The sequence below is a fragment of the Girardinichthys multiradiatus genome, chromosome 14 (assembly GCF_021462225.1).
Source record: "Girardinichthys multiradiatus isolate DD_20200921_A chromosome 14, DD_fGirMul_XY1, whole genome shotgun sequence".
Lineage (NCBI taxonomy): Eukaryota > Metazoa > Chordata > Actinopteri > Cyprinodontiformes > Goodeidae > Girardinichthys > Girardinichthys multiradiatus.
Genome location: NC_061807.1, coordinates 13,853,665 through 13,876,232, shown reverse-complemented (window position 1 = coordinate 13,876,232; position 22,568 = coordinate 13,853,665). Strand labels below are relative to the sequence as shown.

General features: G+C 40.4%; 1 protein-coding gene and 1 long non-coding RNA gene across 3 annotated transcripts; one reads left to right on the top strand and one right to left on the bottom strand.

The window, feature by feature from the left end:
- Positions 1-7,061: 7,061 nt before the first annotated feature.
- Positions 7,062-11,350, bottom strand: LOC124880068. Of its 2 annotated transcripts, none has more exons than XR_007041224.1 (2): positions 10,131-11,350; positions 7,062-8,419 (listed from the first exon to the last, which is right to left on the bottom strand). It is a non-coding gene; the product is annotated as an uncharacterized LOC124880068 (long non-coding RNA). The 2 variants fall into 2 exon arrangements; XR_007041223.1 differs by having other exon boundaries at positions 7,062-8,283.
- A 7,355-nt stretch (positions 11,351-18,705) lies between these two features.
- On the top strand, positions 18,706-21,360 carry LOC124881373. Its single transcript, XM_047386956.1, has 2 exons — positions 18,706-18,876; positions 20,032-21,360. Exon 2 carries the CDS (start codon positions 20,034-20,036, stop codon positions 20,943-20,945), a length of 912 nt encoding a protein of 303 aa, XP_047242912.1. The 5' UTR covers positions 18,706-18,876; positions 20,032-20,033; the 3' UTR covers positions 20,946-21,360.
- Positions 21,361-22,568: the final 1,208 nt, after the last annotated feature.

The window sequence follows — 22,568 nt, the reverse complement described above, 5'->3', positions numbered from 1 at the left end:
GACCTGAAGTCACATAATCAATGCAGAAAGAAAAATGTCTCCTAAACTCCTTCTCAAAATCAGAAAATGTGCAACCAAACTGGACACAACTAGGAAAACGGGACTCAGCCCATCTTAGTGCTTTTCCTGACAAAAGGCCAATTACATAAGAAATCTTAGAGTCATCATGGTGAAAAGAATGGGGGGAACCATTGAACATTAAAGAACATAGTAACAAGAAACCCTTACAGTCACCGGTCTCACCTGAATATTTCTTAGGACTGGGGGAAATGACGTCACGGACGAAAGGAAGACGCTGGGTCTCTGAACTGGCTGCAGCGGCCTCTAACGGCTGAGTGGGGGTCTTGTTCAAGGATAGCTGTAACATGGCGGTTACCTGTTCGAGCTGTTGATTTGTTTGACTTTGCTGTTCGGCTAGAGAGCGTGAGGTGGAATCGTGGGACTGAATATGGTGAGTATGATCGGAAAGAATTCCCTTGAGCCCCTCTGCTGGGTCGGGTTGGCTCGAGTATTCTGTCATAGTGTTATGTATGGCTCTGACCCACATGCAGAATCATGCTCAAGGGAAACGGGTACAAGTTTGAAAAAGGTTTATTTAAGGAGAATGGATCGGTATGGTGTGCAGGAACAACTGTAAGGAAAAACGACAGGTAAGTGGCACAGTAAACGAAACCGGAACTTAAATGTGAAATGTCTCTTAATAGGAGGGAGTAGACAATCCGCCAAGAGGAGAGGGATTCGGACTGGAGAAAAAGTGAATATGGAGACAATGGTAAGTCCGATGCTTTCTTAGTTACTTGGGTTAGAGCTTGGAGTGCAGGCGAAGCATCAGCGGAGAGATGGAGGGTGGACATGTTAGGTTGAATGGTCTCTGGAGAATCCGGGTCTGGAAGCAGCCAGCCGGGGAAGTTCCAGAGTTCAGCGTCGGATAGGTGTGTGTGGAAGATCCTTTCTGGGGAGATCCTATGAGCGAGGCTAGTGCGACACGAAGCCACTGGGGCCAGCCTGGGAAACCTCCAGGTAGTTGCCGGTATAATCCTTGGAAGGTCCTTGAAAACGTAGTTAGTGTTTGAACGAAGCCACCGGGGCCAGCCTGGGTAACCTGCAGGTAGTTGCCGGTTCAGTTCACTAAGAAGAACAAAGAACAAGTTAAATATTGTCGAAGGCAAAGTACACATACACTTAATTAATACGCGGCTGGCTGAGTAGCTACCACAGAGGCTAATACTTGAGCAACGAGATGCTGGCTGCTTCCTGCTTAAGTACTCCAGGACTCAATCACCGAGATGGAAAACACCTGTCTCCACCACTGCTGAGCACTAGTGCCTACTAGGAGTCAAAAAACACAGACAAAAACATACAACAGAAACTCCAGCCCCGACAGTTTACCTGAAATGAAAAGGGCAGATTAGACTGTGGAAATCAACCGAGTACATATGCTTTCTTCGTCCATCTGTCTGTGCTGGTGTTCCACTATCTCTACATTTGAGGGGTTAAAGCTGTGCTATACATGTAAACTGAGGGGGAGATGCTGGCTGCTTCCTGCTTAAGTACTCCAGGACTCAATCACCGAGATGGAAAACACCTGTCTCCACCACTGCTGAGCACTAGTGCCTACTAGGAGTCAAAAAACACAGACAAAAACATACAACAGAAACTCCAGCCCCGACAGTTTACCTGAAATGAAAAGGGCAGATTAGACTGTGTAAATCAACCGAGTACATATGCTTTCTTCGTCCATCTGTTTGTGCTGGTGTTCCACTATCTCTACATTTGAGGGGTTAAAGCTGTGCCATACATGTAAACTGAGCTAAATTAAGCTTGTTTTTTGTTGTTATATTAGTAAATGAATAAAGCACTAGTTTCTATTTTGTGTTATTTAATGTCCTGCTATCTCTTTTTTAAAGGCAGAAAGGGGAAGTCATTTATTTAGATTGCCGCCAACACTTCAGAACTCATACAGCTCTGACAGCTGATTTATAGGATTTCTGACAGCTCCATTACCAGATTGGGCCTTGTCTGCTTTCTCATTACTCTCCTTTCCTTATTGTACCCAGGGACTTGTCTTGCAGACAGGCCAACAAAAATTGTGTTTGTGTCAGTTACAACGTCAGTAGAGAACAATCCAGCTTGCCCTTCTTTTTTTGGACAGAAGACTAAACAATGACTGAATGAAAAACATGAATTTAACATTTAATTTCATTTAGCTGTTTTTTCTTGGATGCAAATGTATTCTTGCTGCAAATATATTACATGTTTGTGGGTGTGAAAAAGTTGTACAGAGACGAGCTAAGAGGAAAAAGACATTGAATTTAAAACTAACAGGAAAGGATTGCACATTGTAAACCTCATAAATATGAAACAAGGAAAGCTCCTTGTTTGAATACGTGAGAAAAACATTATACAGTGCTAAAGTAGTTTCCAAGAAAAACCTGCATTTTCCTTTGAGCCTAGAACCTTTCCTGAAATAAAGATAAAACTTATTTTTTAATTTAATACATGAACGAAAGTGATTTCTGGAGTAATGATCCACAGCAATAGGCTCTGCTTACAACAGGAAACAAGGTTATCCATCATTCAGGAATCAGGGGTAGTCTTTGCAAAATGCATCCAGTGATGTTAAGGAGAAGAACGTTTTAAGTGTGTCTGTGTTTTAACCACTTTTTTAATTATTTAAAAGTGTATTCCTACTATAACAGAGTTATAGTAGTATAGTTGCACCAACCACCTCAACAATGGTTGGTGCAAAGACGTGACAGTGATTCAGCAGCACTGTTGTCCAGACCTGGAATCCTTCATCATAAACTTTAAGCCTTTCTATTCCCCCCGTGAGTTCGCTTCGTTCATCCTGGTCGGTGTTTACATCCCGCCGCAAGCTAACGTGCAGGTCGCACAGCGCATGCTCGCCGACCAAATACTGAGTGTGGAGCGGACCAACCCGGACTCCTTAGTTATCGTCGTTGGCGACTTCAACAAAGGTAATCTCACCCACGAACTCCCCAAATATAGACAGTTTATAAAATGTCCGACCAGAGAGGACAACATTCTGGATCACTGTTACACCACCATCAGAGACGCTTATCACGCCGTCCCACGTGCTGCACTGGGCCAATCCGACCGCATCATGGTCCACCTGATTCCTGCATACAGGCAGAAACTAAAGCTCTGCAAACCTGTTGTGAGGACGACAAGGAAGTGGAGTAGTGAGGCTGTGGAGAATCTCCAGGCGTGTTTAGGCTGTACAGACTGGGATGTGTTCAGGACTACTACCAACAGTCTGGACGAGTACACAGAGGCTGTGACTTCCTACATCAGCTTCTGTGAGGACAGCTGTGTACCATCATGCACCAGGGTGAGTTACAACAACGACAAACCCTGGTTCACAGCCAAACTCAGAAGGTTAAGACTGGATAAGGAAGAGGCCTTCAGGAGTGGGGACAAAGACATATACAGAGAGGCAAAGTACAAGTTTGGCAAGGCAGTGAAAGAGGCCAAACAACTGTACTCTGAGAAGCTCCAAAACCAGTTCTCAGTCAACAATTCTGCGTCTGTCTGGAAAGGGCTCAGGCAGATCACCAACGACAAGCCGAAAGCCCCCCACTCCATCAACGACCGACGCCTTGCCAACGACCTGAATGAGTTCTACTGCCGCTTTGAAAGACAAAGGGACAGTCCTGCAACCATCCCCCACGACACCCCACAACAGCTGCAGTCACAACCCACCACCCCCACCTCCCCAACCTCAAGAGGGGCCTTGGCACCTCCAACCCCCACCCTGAAGTTCCCCCCCCACCAGCCCCTTACCCACGCCGGGGACGTTTCTTTCCATCCAGGAGAGGGACGTCAACAAACTCTTCAGGAGACAGAACCCCCGGAAAGCTGCTGGTCCGGATTCTGTCTCACCAGCCAGCCTGAAGCACTGCGCTGATCAGTTGTCTCCAGTCTTCACAGACATTTTTAACACCTCACTGGAGACATGTCATGTGCCAACCTGCTTCAAGTCCTCCATCATCGTCCCTGTTCCCTAGAAGCCAAGGACCACAGGGCTTAATAACTTCAGACCCGTCGCCCTGACCTCTGTGGTGATGAAGTCCTTTGAGCGCCTTGTGCTCTCACACCTAAAAGACATCACCGACCCCCTCCTGGACCCCCTGCAGTTTGCCTACAGAGCCAACAGGTCTGTAGATGATGCAGTCAACCTAGCCCTTCACTTCATCCTCCGGCACCTGGACTCCACAGGAACCTATGCCAGGATCCTGTTTGTGGATTTCAGCTCTGCCTTCAACACCATCGTCCCAGCTCTGCTCCAGGAGAAGAAGCTCTCCCAGCTGAGTGTGCCCGACTCCACCTGCAGGTGGATCACTGACTTCCTGTCTGACAGGAAGCAGCGCGTGAGGCTGGGGAAGAACGTCTCTGACTCCCTGACCATCAGCACCGGTTCCCCCCAAGGCTGTGTTCTCTCTCCTCTACTCTTCTCCCTGTACACCAACAGCTGCACCTCCAGTCACCAGTCTGTCAAGCTTCTGAAGTTTGCAGACGACACCACCCTGATCGGACTCATCTCTGATGGTGACGAGTCTGCGTACAGATGGGAGGTGGACCATCTGTTGGACTGGTGCAGTCAGAACAACCTTGAGCTCAACGCTCTAAAGACAGTGGAGATGGTTGTGGACTTCAGGCAGAACCCAGCCCCACCTGCCCCCATCACCCTCTGTGACTCCACAATTGACACTGTGGAATCTTTCCGCTTCCTGGGAACCATCATCTCCCAGGATCTCAAGTGGGAGCCAAACATCAGCTCCCTCATCAAGAAAGCCCAGCAGAGGATGTTCTTCCTGCGGCAGCTGAAGAAATTAAATCTGCCAAAGACTATGATGGTGCACTTCTACACAGCCATCATTGAGTCCATCCTCACCTCCTCCATCACCATCTGGTACGCCGCTGCTACAGCCAAGGATAAGGGCAGGCTGCAGCGTGTCATTCGGTCTGCTGAGAAGGTGATTGGCTGCAGTCTACTGTCGCTCCAGGAACTGTACACCTCCAGGACCCTGAAGCGGGCAGGGAAGATTCTGGCTGATCCCTCCCACCCCGGTCACAGACTCTTTGAGACTCTCCCCTCTGGCAGGAGGCTGCGGTCCATCCGGACCAAAACCTCACGCCACAAGAACAGATTTTTCCCATCTGCCACCAGCCTGGTTAACAAAGCCCGGAAACCACCCTGACACTCTCCCTTTCCCCCATGACCCCCCCCGCCCCCCCCCCCCCCCCCCGCCCCTCCCCCCACCCCATTTTTGTTTTTTTTGCTGACAGGACACCTGTAACCTGCAACTGTATGCGTTACATTAACACTCAGCTTGGACTCCTGCTTTACTTGCACTGCCATACTTGCACACTGATCACCTGTACTGTTGTACTGCTCTGGCATCCTATACTGCTCTACATTTACTCTCACTCACTTAAAACTGTGCACATATATTTATATTATATTGTAGATATGTTTATACTGTTTAATTTGTATTGTATTGCACCGACTACGCCAAAACAAATTCCTTGTATGTCCAAAAACATACTTGGCAATAAAGCTTTTCTGATTCTGATTCTGATTTTACCCTGAGTGAGGAGTTTGTCTGTGTTTTAACATTTGTTGTTTAGCTCTGTAACCCTTAAGAAGAGCACCCACAGAGGCCTCTAAGCAAATGTGTTTTATAGAGGTGTGAAAATGTGCCCCCACCCCTCCTGATTACTGATTTTTTTTGTGCTTGTTTTTAACACTTAAGTATTTAAGATTGTCAAACAAATTTAAATATTAGTTAAAGACAACACAAGTAAACACAATATGCAGTTGTAAGAGGTCACAGAAGACCCCACAACAACGTGTGGCGGAACTACAACAATTCTGCATAGCAGAGTGGGCCAAAATTCCTCCACAGCTCTGGAAAAGATTCATTGCAAGTTATCGCCAGCGCTTGATTTGCAGTTGTTGCTGCTAATGGTGGCTTAACCAGTTATTAGGTTTAGGGGGTCACAACGTTTTCACACAGGCTCATGTAGATTTAGATTTTTTCCCCCTTTAATAATAAAAACCTTCATTTAAAAACTGCATTTTGTGTTTACTTGTCTTGTCTTTGACTAATACTTACATTTGTTTGATGACCTGAAACATTTAAATGTGACAAGCACGCAAAAAAAAGGTTATCAGGAAGTGGGCAAACAGCTTTTCACACCACTGTATGTCACTTTGCACTGGTCCGACATCGCATGCTAAGTAACATCCTTTTTTACCACCATCACATAACCAACCATGCCTATAAATGGTATATATTATTTCTGTAACCAACTTCACAGATCTGTCACAGCATTTTGAAACTAATCATACGCTGAGCATCCATTTGACAGCTTAAGAACTGTCTCTCAATTTGGTGTTAAGTTGTGGTTAGGTTTGTTAGAAAACTCCTCCTTCAGCTGGTTTTACATTTAAAGACATGCAAGAAGAGGGATGGTACAATAGGATTTTTACTTTCTGAATTAAAACTTGAGTATATGTCTTTCGACCCAATAAAAAAAGGCTTAATTCTTCCCCTTCAGCTGTGCTCAGCATCTGAAAAAGAAACCTGTTAAATTAAGGTAAGGATCTTAAGTTTCCCAGGCTCATTCTCTGAAATCAAAGGGTTTAGTTAACTACATCCTTTAGATTGAAAATGTATCTATATAAAACACAATATATAATAAGACAGTTCAGAAATTCTGAAGTGGGCTTCTAAGTGAGTTTCTATTTAAATGTTATAAGCAGCCAATATCTATACAATCCCAAGATAACAACATTATCAAAAATGGAAATGGTATTTTATGAAGAGGTACACCATGCTCATATTTGTGTTTAATGGTTATGTGGAAGTCTGTCCACTAATGGGCTATAGTTTACATCTCTATCCTGCAGCAGACTAATTCTAACTGTGATCAGCAACTTTCAGGAAATACCTTTCAGAGTTGTTACTCTTGTAGTCATTGGTAAATAAAATATATTAAAGCAGAGACAAAAGTAACAGAACAAACAAGACAGGTAAATTTGATATATTTTATTCACCATCAGCGGTTCAGTAGACAGTCAAGTAAATCCATCCCATAGGCATTTAACACAATTGGATGGCATTTCTGTTGTGTTTATTGTCTACATGTAAAGTGATTTTGGCCCAAAGAAACATTCTAGTACCCGAAAAATCTCTCACAATCTTACTAAAGCACATTAATCTAAACAACAAAGCGACAAGAGTAAATGATAAAAGAGGGAAGTTAACAGCTTACACTTAAGCCTCTGGAGTGTAGATTCTGCAAATCTGTTCCTCCTCCATCTGACCCAAGTAATTACTCATTTTGTACTGAACAAGGACAGCAGAATGTTGATATCTGCAGTATCCTATGCTCAACATCTTCATTTTATATAAATATGGCTTAGTTTTTCCAACCTTTATGGAGATGCTGATTTCATTTTCCAGCAAGACCTTGTGCCTTCCCACTCTGCCAAAAGTACCACTATCTGCTTTAATAACCATGGTATCACTGGGCTAGCTGGACCACCTAGCTGGCCTGAGTTAAAGCCCATTGAGAACATACGGACTACTATCAAGACGAAGATGAGTGTTTATTCCTTATGCTCTATGGTAAATGGACATACTTCTGGACATACTTTTCAATAGGCTGACACTCATGTATAAACAATGATTTTTTAAGGGGTTTTATGTAATATTCAATTATTCTGTGAAATCTAGTATTGGCTGTAATCATCAAAATGAACAGAAACAAATAAATATATCTCTGTTTACAAACAATTCTAGAAAACACACAAGTTACACATTTTAAAATGAACTAATAAGATAAATGGACTTTTCAATTATATACTAATAATAATTTCAATGATATACTAATAATAATTAACGAGGTATCCATTTAGCCTTTATGCCACGGATGAGACTGAGACAAACTAACATCTTGCTTTATTCCAGATATGTTGGCAAACTCTTCTTCCAACGACTCCCATCCCCCTTTTCCCAAAATGTCCTACAGTCACTGCCTCATCACCAGACCGAGCACCATTATTTACACAACGTTCATTGTAATCAACGTTGTCCTCTTCCTCCCGCTCTTCATCTTGGTCTTCTACCATGGCTTACAACAGTGGTGGAAAAATTGCTCCTCTACCATGAGTCACTCTGACAGCTTCACCTACCACCTGGTCATCATGGAGCTGATTGGTGTCTGTGGGTGTATTATCTCCTTTGGTGGCATCTATAGGGGAGACATAAAAGCAGTAAAAATGGGGAGCACTCTTTTTTCTTTTACCTGGTATGGAGAAGGATTTTTTCACATCCTGATGTGTGCAGAGCAATATCTGGCTGTTGTTCATCCCATTAACTATTACAACCTGAGGAACAAAGGAGGAATAAAGATCAGAAATATCATCCTTGTCTGTGTTTGGTTGCTTTGTTCATTAGGATTGAACTTGGCAATAAAGGACAACTACATCATCATGGATTCCTGCATCATAATATTGACAATAACCATAGTGCCTTTCTGCAGCATTTCAGTTCTCCGTGTTTTGACTCAATCAGGCCCAGGTGAGCAGGGCAGCGAGAGGGTGAATCAATCAAAGCAGAGGGCATTCTACACTATTGTGGCCATACTGGGAGTAATAGCCCTGAGGTTATCTTGGAATGTAATTTTCATTGTTAATACATTAGAAGTAATTAGTACTAACTGTATTGTGATGACGTGTGAAGTCCTGTTTAACTTGCCCAGCAGTTTGGTGTTACCTTTGCTTTTTCTCCAAAGAGCAGGAAAATTAGTATGTTGTAAAAACATTTGATGATCATCATCTCAACTGCCCCTCCCTTTAGAAATATCTCAGAACTCAACTTTATCAACTAGTGTTACTCCATGATTAAGGTTGGAATGAGTTTTAGATGAAGTATAACTCTGCAGATTAACTTTTAAGGGAAAACCATGTTTGGATGTTATGGTTTAAACTATGTGTCTATGTTTGATCATTTTAAAGTTTCTGTAGTTTCACACTGGATTGACACATTGTAAACAGTGTCCTTAAAAGAGGGAAGGGTTACCTAGAAATGTTCTGTCCCAAACACAAACTCATAATAGGAAGTGTTTGGTTTTGCTGATGTTATTGCTAGATGCGCACAATATTTCACTTCTGCTGCATGTTGGCTAAATTCAGCCAATCACAAAGTTATGTCTTAATTTGGTATCGTGTGCAGACCACAAAATGTGCTTAGCTCAGATAGCTAACTTCTCCTGCTGTTCTTTCACAGTCTATGTTGGAGAGGTTTGCATGCATTAAAATAATTATAATTTTGTGCTGAAAGAGAATCAACTCAGACAAAGGTAAAAACTTTGTTTCATAGCATCTTTTTCAGAAAACCTGTAAGCTAATGCAACATATAGAGAGAAGATGTAACTTAAGGAACTCTGGGAGAGTAGCACAAGGCATTATCTAAAAAAGGTAATACACTCACTTTACCTCTATAATTATTCCTCTATGAAGGGTTAGTTTTCATTATTCCTTACAGAAATGATTTATCAAGGCATTTGTATGATCTAATAAGCAAGAGTTAACATTTTTTGTCAAACTCAACATGTTTTGTTGTTCTTTTGACCAGATGATTAGTACCTTACTAAAGTCTATGGGGTTAAATGTATTTTGCTGACTCCTAGAAAATGTCCAGACTGACAAATGTATGACATTTTGCAGTAATAATTATAAAGATAACAACTCATTAATTGCTAACATTTCCTTGTACATCAACATTTGTGATGCCAACCAGCCAGAATTTGCCTTGTGCAGTTAATTAAGCCTGTTACAGACTTGACAGTCATATACTGGTGTTAGGAGGACCCAAATGCAGGTAATAGGCAAAACAGATTCAAAAAGGCATTAAATAAATCAGAGAAAGTCCAGAACTTACAAACTAGAAACTGACACACAGGAGGAAAAAAACTAAACAAAACTGAAGACGTGCAGTAAAAGAAACCATCAGGGAATGACAGAAAACTAAGGCTACATTCACACTACAGGCTCTACAAAAGCCCATTGTTAATAGTTGTCCTCCGTTTTATCTTACCTTTCTTCTTGTTATGATCTGCCCATGATAGTGTTGGCTCCCAATGAGCAACAACTGAATAATAACACAGAGTCATCATTATTACTTCTGTAAACAGTGTGCTGCTCTGTAATGTCTACATTCTCCTTCTGTGCATGCGGATCACTTTGGGGTCGTGAACCGTTCAGACTGTAGCTTGATGGCCATCGCATTCAATTAATAGAGGAAATACAAGGATCTAGGCAACACAGAAATCAATAAATAGTATAACTTACAAAACAACTCAACATTAGGATAAAAAAAAGCTAGTGGTAATAAAGAAACCGAAAAAAACAGGAATAAGAAAAAGAGGAATTGAACACAACACAGAGCTTGAGACATGGAAGATTACCACAAAAAAAAAAACAGGAACTAAATGTGAGGAACTAATGGTCAGAGGACAAATCAGCAAATACAGCATTGAAATAATTAAATAACAAATATGTCAAGGGGTTAAATATGGCCAGGTGTGACCAAACCAAAATGATAAAATATTCGAAATAGAGAACAAAGCCTCAAGCGCTTTCACTGTTCGGGAACAATGACAGTTTAATAAAATACCAATACAGTGGAATGCTCCAAACAAGACAAACCTGTGTTCTGTGTTATTGTAAATATAATTTTTACAAAGCTTTTTTGCATATATTTTTATTTTCATGTGGTTTGAAATCTTGTTTTGAATTGATACAAAACTAAATAAATAACTATAAATCAAAGACTGACTGACTGACTGACTGACAATCAAAGTAGTGAAAAATTGCTAGTGCTTTGATATCTAAATATTAAAGCATTTGCATATCTAAAAGTTGATTGCAAAGCAGTAAACCTTTTTATTTTATTTATAAATTAAACTTTTCAGGAATGGGATATTGCACAAAAGAAGGAACAAGTTTAGCTAATGCGATTATGCTCACCAATGATTCGTTCAATTTCTATTTGTCAGGAGATTTTGATGTTTTGTGCAAGGTTCTGGATGGGTAACAGCTGTACTGCATTTAAGACCATTCATTTTAGGACCATTAACAGAGAAGATGTGCGTCCTTTTTTTTGCTAAAGTTGTTAAATCAGTGCATTTTAAAAAAAAACACAGATTAGAAAATGTAAAGCATGATTTTTAAAGAGCAATCAACCTTGTCACCTTTTATTGTAAAAACTATAAAATAAAAATGTTTAAGCGCTGGCACGGAGTGAAATTTTGTTTTCTTACAGGTATGTTGGCAAACTCTTCCTCTTCTAATGGCTCCCATCCTGGTCCAGACTTGCCTATCATCTCCTACAGCCAATGCCTCATCACCAGACCGAGCTCCTTCATTTACACCACATTTATTGCTATCAATGTTGTGTTCTTCCTACCTCTGTTCATCTTCATACTCTGCTATGGCTTTCAACAATGGTGGAAAAAACGCTCCAAATCCTCAGCATCAGCTGTGAGTAACTCTGACTGCTTTACCTTCCACATGGTCATCATGGAGCTCATTGGCGTCACTGGGTGTATCATCTCCTTTGGAGGAATCTACAGTGGAGAACTAAAAGCAGTCAAAGTGGGGACCACTCTTTTTTCTTTCACCTGGTATGGAGAAGGATTCTTTCAGAACCTGACATGTGTGGAGCACTTCCTGGCTGTTGTCCATCCCATCACCTATCTGACGCTGAGAAACAAAGGAGGGATCAGGATCCGGAACGTCGCCGTTGGCTGTGTTTGGCTGTTTTGTTTTGTAGGGATGGGTTTGGCCATAAAGGATAATTACATCATCATGGATTCCTGTATCATATTATTGACCATAACCGTTACCCCTTACTGTTGCCTTACTGTTCTTTGGGTTTTAAATCATCCAGGCCCAGGAGAGCAAGGCACATGGCAGGAAAGAGCTGACCAGTCAAAGCAGAGGGCATTTTACACAGTTTTAGCCATAATGGGTGTGCTTATTCTGAGGTTAGCTTGGAGTGTCATTTGGATTGTTAATCTTGTACGAGCAAATGCTAATTGTGTTGTAATGACATGTGAAGTTTTGTTTAACCTGCCCAGTACTTTGGTGTTACCTTTGCTTTTTCTTCAAAGAGCAGAAAAATTAGCATGTTGGAAGAAAGATGTTTACAGTGATTAATGTTACATTTACTGCATAATAATACAGATAATAATGCAAAATACAATTTTCTGTTACATGCAAAAGGGTTGGGAAACCATTATTGGTGATGTTACACCTAAGAGTTTTAGGAAATCTTGAACTCTTCAATTATCAAGGTATAAACATTTTCATTTACAGCACACATTTGGCATACATGTTTCAAGAGATACAACAGTTATGATAGATGTGTTAAAAATGCATAATACGTTTGAGGCTGTTTTTTGATATTTTCTGCAAAAGAGTTGTTGTTTGTTTCTGACAGTTATTTGTTAGAAGCTGAAAGGTTTTTAACCTCTGGTCTAGACAGTTGACCTTGCTACTGCAGTAAAGTGATGATATTAAACAGTTTGTCAGGAGCCATTGGCATAATTCTCAAAAATGTATGGGATCCCTCTTTGCCTACATGCACAGTATACCCTAGCTGATGGCATAAATGTCATGCACCCAATTCTTGTTTTTAAGAAGTTCTTGGTTGTCATTCTGTGGTAATAAATTGAAATAAATTGATATGTATCTTAGCCAGTGTTTTGTGCCTTAGATCCTAACAAATCAGTCCAACAAATCCCTTCGTGTAGTGATTTAAAATGAGATGCATAATTAAACTCCCAGTGCACCCTCACTGGTGAAGTCCCTACAACATAAGTGTCATAGTGTTACGTATGGCTCTGACCCACATGCAGAATCACGCTCAAGGGAAACGGGTACAAGTTTGAAAAAGGTTTATTTATGAAGAATGGATCGGTATGATGTGCAGGAACAACTGTAAGGAAAAACGACAAGTGGTACAATAAACGAAACCGGAACTTAAATGTGAAATGTCTCTTACTAGGAGGGAGTAGGTAATCCGCCAAGAGGAGAGGGATTCGGACTGGAGAAAAAGTGAATATAGACACAAGTTAAGTCCAATGATTTCTTAATTACTTGGGTTAGAGCTTGGAGTGCAGGCGAAGCGTCAGCAGAGAGGTGGAGGGTGGACAGGAGCCATAGTCCATTACGGGCTTAACCTGAGATAAATGGAAGGTAGGGTGTACTCGTAAAGAGGAAGGCAACCTGAGGCGAACGGCAGAGGAACCAACGAAGGACTCAATAACGTAAGGCCCAAAAAACCTAGGTCACAACTTCTTTGACATGGCCTTGAGAGGGATGTCCCGGGAGGATAACCAAACCCTTTGTCCCGGCTGATAAACAGGAGCTGGCCGTCTCTTGCGGTGATACCTTGGCTCCTAAAACTGAGAAAAACTGTCGCCAAACCTGGGAAATAAACTGGGGCCCTCGGTTAGACAGAATATCCTGTGGTATACCGTGTAAGCGAAAAACGTGCTTGACCAAATGTTTGGCAGTTTGCAACGTCGAGGGAAGCTTTCTAAGTGGCACTAAGTGACAAGCCTTGGAGAAACGGTCAACAATAGACAAAATGACCGTCATACCCTTGGAAGTGGGTAGCCCAGTTACAAAATCTAAAGCTATATGTGACCAGGGACGCTTAAGGATGCTCAAAGGTTGTAGTAGACCAGCTGGGGGTTGGTTACTACTCTTGTTTCTTGAGCAAACTGTACAAGCAAGCACCCATTCCTGGACGTCCTGGTGCAAAGAGGGCCACCAGTAATGTCTGTTAATCAGGGAAATGGTGCAGCTCACCCCTGGATGTGCAGAGATCTTAGCTGTGTGGAACCACTGAATAACCCTAGACCTTACCACAGCAGGGACATACGTACGGTTGGTAGGCCCGTTACCAGGGTCAGGCTCTGTCCTTAGCGCTCGGGAGACCAGTTCCTCAATCTCCCAAGACACAGATCCGATGGTCCAGGCAGGGGGCACAATAGGTTCAGGTAGCTTCTCAGAGTCATCTGGTGCGAACTGCCAGGAAAGAACATCAGGCTTGGAGTTCTTACTCCCAGGTCTGAAAGAGATGGTTAGATTAAACCGAGCAAAATAAAGAGTCCAATGGGCTAAGTCTTTTAGCAGTCTGTAAATAAGCCATGTTCTTGTGGTCGGTCCAGACTAAAATAGGGTGAACGGCACCCTCTCACCAGTGTCTCCACTCGTCTAAGGCTAGCTGAATAGCAAGGAGTTTCGTGTCACCCACATCATAATTCCGTTTGGCTTGGCTCAACCAATGCGAAAAATACCCACAAGGGTGCAGTTTGTAGTCGTCAGAGGAACGTTGTGATAGTACTGCTCCCACCCTGGTGTCGGAGGCATCAACTTCCAAAATGAACTGTCTGGAGGGATCTGGATGTTTTAAGATGGGTGCCAGGGCAAGCTTCTCCTGAAGAACACCTAGTTGAAGGTGCTGTCGTCTGGCTGCAGTTCCAGATGAAGCGGGGGTAGAAATTGGCGAAGCCGAGAAACTTCTGTATTTGTTTCCGTGAGTCCGGAACAGGCCACTCCAGCATAGCCTTAACCTTCTCTGGGTCTGCACGGAGCTGTCCACCCTCTAGAATAAAACCTAAGAAGGTTACAGAGGTCTGGTGAAATTCACATTTCTTTGCTTTCACGTACAGTTTGTTCTCTAAAAGTGTTTGTAACACCAGATGAACATGATGCTGGTGAGTCTTCAGGTCCTTAGAAAAAATCCAAATATTGTCTAGGTAGACAAACACAAAAATGTTCAGAAAATCCCTGAGGACGTCATCAACAAGTGCTTGGAAGACAGCAGGGTCATTGCAGAGGCATAAGGGCATGACTAAGTATTCAAAATGTCCGAGTGGGGTCTTAAAAGCTGTCTTCCACTCATCCCCCTGGCAGATCCTAACTAGGTGGTAGGCATTTCTAAGGTAAAGTTTAATGAAAACTGTGGCCTCGCGGACAGGTTCAAAAGCTGAAGAAAGTAAAGGAAGGGGATACTTGTTCTTAACCGTAATGCTATTAAGCTCCCTATAATCAATACAGGGCCTTAAAGAACCATCCTTCTTGTTGACGAAAAAGAAACCTTCGCCTAGGGGTGATGAAGAAGGGCGAATAAGGCCGGTAACCAGGGACTCATTAATATATTTCTTCATAGTCTGCTGCTCGTGTGTAGAAATGGGATACAAAATCTGAGGGATTCGGGAGAAACAGTCTGGTCCGCCGGTGTGTCCCTATCTACCGACGGACCTGGTCTTTTGGCCGAGGAGGACAAGTAGGACAGTCGGCTACAAGATGCTCTATGGAGCGACAATAGAAACATTGCCTAGCCTGCCAGCGCCTCTGTCTTTCCTCGCTAGTGAGGTGCGCCCTACCCACCTTCATGGGTTCAGTTTCTCCTGCCAGTTCTTGGGAAGGGGGCTTGGGGTTAACAGTAGGCAAAAGCATTGGCTGGGTCCATAAAACATAACTGCGTTCATTTTTGGGCTTCCTCCTCTCCCTTAACCGGCCATCTATTCTAATGGCTTTAGCAATGAAATCCTCCAATAACTGGCTCATCCACTAAAACAAGCTCATCCTTTAAAGTCTCATCTAGGTCATGAAAAAATACAGATTTAAGGGCCCGGCTGTCCCAGCCAGATTCTGCTGCAAGGATACAAAAATCTATAGCAAATTCTGTTAGCGGTCTACCCCGCTGCTTAATAGTTCATAACTTTCGACCTGAAGCCACATAATCAATACAGAAAGAAAAATTTGTCCTAAACTCCTTCTCAAAATCAGAAAATGTGCAACCAAACTGGACACAACTAGGAAAACAGGACTCAGCCCATCTTAGTGCTTTTCCTGACAAAAGGCCAATAACATAAGAAATCTTAGAGTCATCATGGGGTATAGAGTGGGGGGAACCATTGAACACTAAAGAACATTGTAACAAGAAACCCTTACAGTCACTGGTCTCACCTGAATATTTCTCAGGACTGGGGGAAATGACGTCACGGACGAAAGGAAGACGCTGGGTCTCTGAACTGGCTGCAGCGGCCTCTAACGGCTGAGTGGGGTCTTGTTCAAGGATAGCTCTAACATGGTGGTTACCTGTTCGAGCTGTTGATTCGTCTGACCTCATGTTTGCCATAATCAGCATCTGCCTTCACCTCTCTCTCTCTGTGTTAATCCTCCACCATGCCCTCCAATGATGGACAAAGCGTTCCAACTCCTCATCAGCACCAACGAGTCACTCTGACTGTTTTACCTATCACCTGGCCTGCTTGGAGCTCATTGCTGTCATTGGTTATGTCCTTATTGTTTGTGTCATTTGCAAGGGAAGAACACCTGGTCTATTAAAAGTAGGGGCCCTTCTTGTCAGCTACACGTGGTTTGGAGAAGAGTTTTTTCATATATTGATGTGTGTGGATCGCTACCTGGCTGTTGTTCATCCGATTATTTATTTGAACCTGAGAAATGAAAGATGGATCAGAATCAGAAATGCTGTTCTTGGCTTTATTTGGCTACTTTGCCTTTTAGGAATAGCTTTGATGATTGTGAATTTTTTCATCATCACACATTTTTGCATGTTAATATTTTCTTTGGCAGTTGTCTCCTTTTGTAACTTTTCTGTTTTAAAGGTTTTAAGGCGTTCAGGCCCGGGGGAGCAGGGTGGATGCAGGGAGAGGGCTGACCAGTCAAAGCAGAGGGCATTCCACACTATTTTAGTCATACTGGGAGTCCTGGTGTTGAGATTTGCTTGGGGACTCTTTTGGGCTGTGCTGTGTCTGTCAGGAGGGAGTACCAATTGTGTCACAATGACAACTGATGTGTGGTTTAATCTACCAGGCGGTCTGGTTGTGCCTCTGCTCTTTGTGCTCAGAAAAGGAAAATGTGTTGTAAGAAAAACATCCGATGAAGGTGATAAACTGGTTGTTCATGATCGGACTTGTTGTTTTCTTTATCTAGGATCAAGGTTTCTGATTTCCCAGAAATGACAGAAGAAGTGACACACAGTCTAATTTCTGTCAAAGCATTTTGAACTTCCTCTTTTCCTTTGTAGGGAAGTCTGAGAGCACACTGATTAGGAAAATTAATCAAATTAACTTGAAAAACCCCATACATTCAGTATTTCCAGATTGAGGCTTACGTAATACAACAAAACTAAATGATTAAACTGCTGATGAAATGCTACCATTTTAACTGAAATTGAAATCAACCATATTATAAAACCAACGCGGCTTTAATTTGTAAATTTGTAATGTGGATTTTCTATTTTTCATTCCACAAAAGATGAGGGTAATTTAATAATTTTAATAAGAAAGTTTTCCAAATTATAAATGACATTTAATTGCGTTGTCAGTCTACTGAAATTCATAAATGAGACTTGATGTAGTATTTGTTACAAATATAAATGAAAGTGTTATGATTTGGGGTTGTTTGGTTTTTGGTTTCAGATTTTTTCTTATGTTTTTCACAGTTAAGGTTTTGACTCGTTCTTTTGTTTATTATTATTATTATTTATTATTCTTCTTCTTAGATTTTGAATCATGCTTCTGTTTATTATTTGTATGGTCATGTTTTAGTCTTGTTCATGTTTTGTCATGTTTGGTTTTGTTTGTATATTAGAGTCTCTGTTTTGCCGCAGCCACATTTTGTTATGTCTATCAATTAAGTTTATTTGGTTCACCTGCTCCAAGTTAATCTGTCTCCTTGCTCCACCTGGTTTTCACTCCATATATACACACCTGTTCAGTTAGTCATTGCGGAAACATTTCTAAAACCAAATCTTGTTTTTGATCATGCCATTCCTGTCTCGCCTGCCTGTTAGATGTTTTGTTCCTGCCTCCTGCTGTGAGTGAGTTTTTGTTATTAAACCTTTTTACTTACCGACATGCTGCCTTCTAGTCTGCATTCTGGGGTCCTATATCTCACAAGTTGTAACAGAAAGAGAAGTAGATGCAAATTAGTTGTGAATTGATTCATGACCTTTTTGCTTGTGTTGAAGCCTTGTTTTTGAAACATTTTAGTCTTTTTCACAGAAACTGGGCACAACCGACAAATGTCCAAGAATCTGAACCTGAGTGAATCGGAGTTCTTTTTACTTTTTGTTGTTTACTTGAGCTTCAATTTCTAGTATTTATATAACGTACTTCCCAAAGACCCCATTAAATACAAATAAACCAACTTTATATTCTCAAATATAATAAATGCTGTATATCACTGACATTAACCATAATAACCAATTCATTTTATTTCCATCATAGTTGTTTTATTTGATCATCGTTTGCTTCTTGTACATTTAGGTATTTTATTAATGTGTTCCTTTAAGCATATTTTTATGTAAAAGTGCCTCCTGCTGGACAATTTCAGAGAAATAATTTTTGAAGGAGGATGCAAGAGGTAATTTGTTTTACAATCTATTTTGAATGCTGTGAAAACATCTCAGGATTTTTTAAAATATCATTGTACTTCAGTCTTTGTGTGGATAAATGTAAGTATCTTTTGTCCAATGAAGATGCCCAAAAGCAGCTGCTATATTAATAGTTTAGATGTCACGTTCACAGGGATGTTTGCAAATCTGTTGATGGATTAATGCTTCTTCATCACATGTATGCAGTTTGTCATTTTATCCATATGGCATGCTTTTGTTAATGCAAATAAACCATATTTGAATTGGATGTTAGGAAACAGAGAGGTGAGGCTGAGATGCTAACTTCAACCAGAGCAGCAGTTCATCTAAGAGACAGAAGAAGCTTATAAACACTAACAAGGTTGGTCTTTTTTGTAATATTTATGCATCTGTCTAGCACAACAGTGTGACTAAATGAATAAATAAATATATATAATTATACCATAGTAAAAAGACAAATAGTATGAGAGAGAATATGTTGTGATTAATGGAACTAAAAGTGTCTCTTTAAGAGGCACAAATCAATTATATATTTATACAAAACATATTTAGTCTAAAATAATTACAATCATTAAATATAAACACCATAAGCTTTCATTCATACTGTATAAAAGATGAAAACAAACTATCCTAGTAGGAGAAGTCCTTGATGAGCAGTTCAAAATGTAAACCTTTGTGTGCTGTATGTTTTCTTTAAATGTTTGGAATAAAGTCTTATCAAACTGTTCAGTTCAGACCTGTGTTGTCCTTCAGTGAGAAATTTGCCTTACAGCAGCGTTAAGCAAATATATATTAAGGTGAGCAGGACTAAAAGTTTAATTTTTACATGAGGCTACATAAAGATAATACAAAACTAATCAGATTTGTGAAGGTTTCAGTTTCTCTTTATTTGTAATAGCTTTAAAGAAGTGCAGTGTTCAGATGGGCTACATCTGTTATTCAGCTTTGAGTTCCTTTGCAAGAATTTTTCACAGCAATCCAGCTTACAAGAAATCATTCAGACTGAATATGATTGAGCACCTAAGAATTTCACCACAGAGCAGAATTTAATATTCATTTCAAACATAGCTCCATGATTTTATTTTTGATTATTAAGTCCATTTAAAAAACAAATTTAAAAATCTTCTTCCTTCTGCTGTTGGCATCTGGCTTCTGGTATTCATTTTATCACTGAGATAAACAAAACTTAATCTGCTAGGTGAATTTGCTGTCCAGGATTTTATTAAGGATTAACACAGTAAACATGGCTGAATACAAATGCACTCCATATCACATAAAGTCCTAATTAAATACATTGACATTTCTTCTTGTGACGTTACAAATGTTAAAACGTGCATCTGGTATGAATACTTTTACAAGACCCTATAAATATATACTGGATTTTAAAGTAGTATTACCAACCCTTGTTTGATGAAGGTTTTATAAATTCTTTTCAGGGAACAACTTTAACAGTTTAAGTTACATTTAATTTATTTTATTGCATTTTACTAGATGTAATCGATTTTTTTTCTTGTAGATATGTTGATGACCTTCTCTTCAACCTACAATGAATCTGCTCCTCACCCAGAACTTCCCCCCATGAACTTCTTCTTGTCTTTATACGTGATTTGCCTCGTTTCCAGACCAAGCTCCACCATCTTTCTTATGTTTGTCATCATTGACACCTGTCTTCACCTTCCTCTCTCAGTATTCATACTCTATCATGGTCTTCAACAGTGGAGAAAGACCTCCACCTCCTCAGCGACACCAATCAGTCACTCCGACTGCTTCACCTACCACTTGGCCGGCATGGAGCTGATTGGTGTCATTGGTTATATCGTTTCTTCTTGTGCCATCTACATGGAAAACACACTCTTCTTACAAAGTAGTATCCTAATATACTCCATCACATGGTTTGGAGAAATGTGCTTCCATATGTTGACATGTGTAGAGCACTACCTGGCTGTTGTTCATCCCATCATCTATCTAAACCTGAGAAATGAAAGATGGATCAGAATCAGAACTGTAATTACTGGCTTTGTCTGGCTACTTTGCCTTTCATGGGTAATTTTAGTAACAGTCAAACATTTTTTGGTAGTAATTTTCTGCTTTGTGATTTTCTGTCTTTTAGTTGTCTCCTTTTGTAACTTTTCTGTTTTGAGTGTTTTAATACGTCCAGGCCCGGGTGGGCAGGGTGGAGGCAGGGAGAGGGCTGACCAATCAAAACGGAGGGCATTCTACACTATTGTGGCCATACTGGGTACACTGGTGTTGAGGTTTGCTTGGGGCCTCTTTTGGACAATAGTGTATGTCTCAAAGGGGAATACGGATTGTGTCACGATGACAGTGGATGTGTGGTTTAGTTTGCCAAGCAGTCTGATGTTGCCACTGCTCTTTCTATACCGAACAGGAAGATGTCTGTTTTGTAAGAAAAACATCCCATCAGCGTGAGCACTGCACTCATATTAAAAAAAGTAAATGGGGCCAGGCTGTGGGATAGATACCCATATAGATATAGATATTGTATAGATACACAGAAAGGAATGAGCAGAGGAAATTAATAATGGAGTCCTTGTTGCTTTAAAGTGATTGGGTCAAACATTACCTAAAGGTGCAAGTCAATTCTGTTTTATAGCAGAGATACTTTCCATTTGTATCTGTTCCAATGAATCTATAAATAAATAAACAAATAAATTACAAACCATACTAACTCTGCTAGGATGGCACGCTGTCTCTTAGACCGTAATGACACACCTCATACATTTAATATTATCTAAGTTAGGGTTTATAAATAAGTTACTATAAAATAACGAAAACAAACTCATCTAAATGCAGCCTTCTGGAAATATGATGTAATTTAAACTGTAAAATAAAACAAATCATTAATCCAAACTGATTGTTTTGTTGATTTCCAATATAGAAAACAGTTTTAGATAGACATTAGCTTTTAGACATCCTGCAATAGACAGGTGAAAATTAAACATATACAGCATTCATTCAAATATTGAATGTTTTAAAACCACAAAGCAAAACATGAGGTATTATGTTTCACAAAGAAAGTGCCAAGAATGAATTAAATGTATTAAATGAATTAGACTTGTTGCTCTTTTGACTTTTTTTTTTAAGCCTTCAGTAAAGCATTCCTGTTAATAACTTTAGAGGGATTTTATTTATTTCCAGATAAAAAGTATAATGGATAAATGGTCAAGACTTTAATGATTCTTTCTCTTTTTCACTCAAAATGCAGCTTTTTTCTATTTATATATTTAATTGGTAACATATTGAGATGTTGAAACAAGAAAAATACCTGAAATAAAACAAACTATTCTATAAATAACTGTGTAAGTGTTTGGCCCCCATAACAAAAAAAAAAAGGGGGCCAGCCTGTGGGATAGATACACATATATATATATATATATATATATATGAATTGAATTATATAGTATAGACACACAGAAAGGAATGAGCAGATGAATTTGATAATGGGGACATTGTTGCTTTGAAGTGATTGGGTCAAACATTACCTAAAGGTGCAAGTCAGTTCTACCAAATAGCAGAGACACTTTCCATGCTTATCTCTTCCAATGGATCTATAATTAAATAAACAAATAAATCAACAACCATACTAACTCTGCTAGCATGACTATGAGTGGCATAGGTGGCGCTGGGGCACCACTCTCCCTAATAAAACAGGGGGAAATGTCAAATATTTCTTTACAAATTCTCTTATATATCAGTTTTACTTACTAAAGTGTGCGTCTATATAATAAGAAATATATGTAAAGTACATTTCCCACCTACTGATATTCATTTACCAGTGAATTTCCACAGACAGATATGTTTCCATCATGGGGCACTGTTTAGAGTGCCCCAGCGGTGCAGCCGAATAGCCAATTGTGTACAGTTTCTAGGGCAAATGAATAAAAATATGGCCAATCATTGACGCACTGTTTCATGGCTTTAGGATACTGAAAACATTGCCCCTCGTAGGTTAAAAAAATCTTGTGTGGCGCAGTCAATCGGAAGGATGATGGCAAACTTATTGAGCGAGGTGCAGCTTCCACTGAATTTACT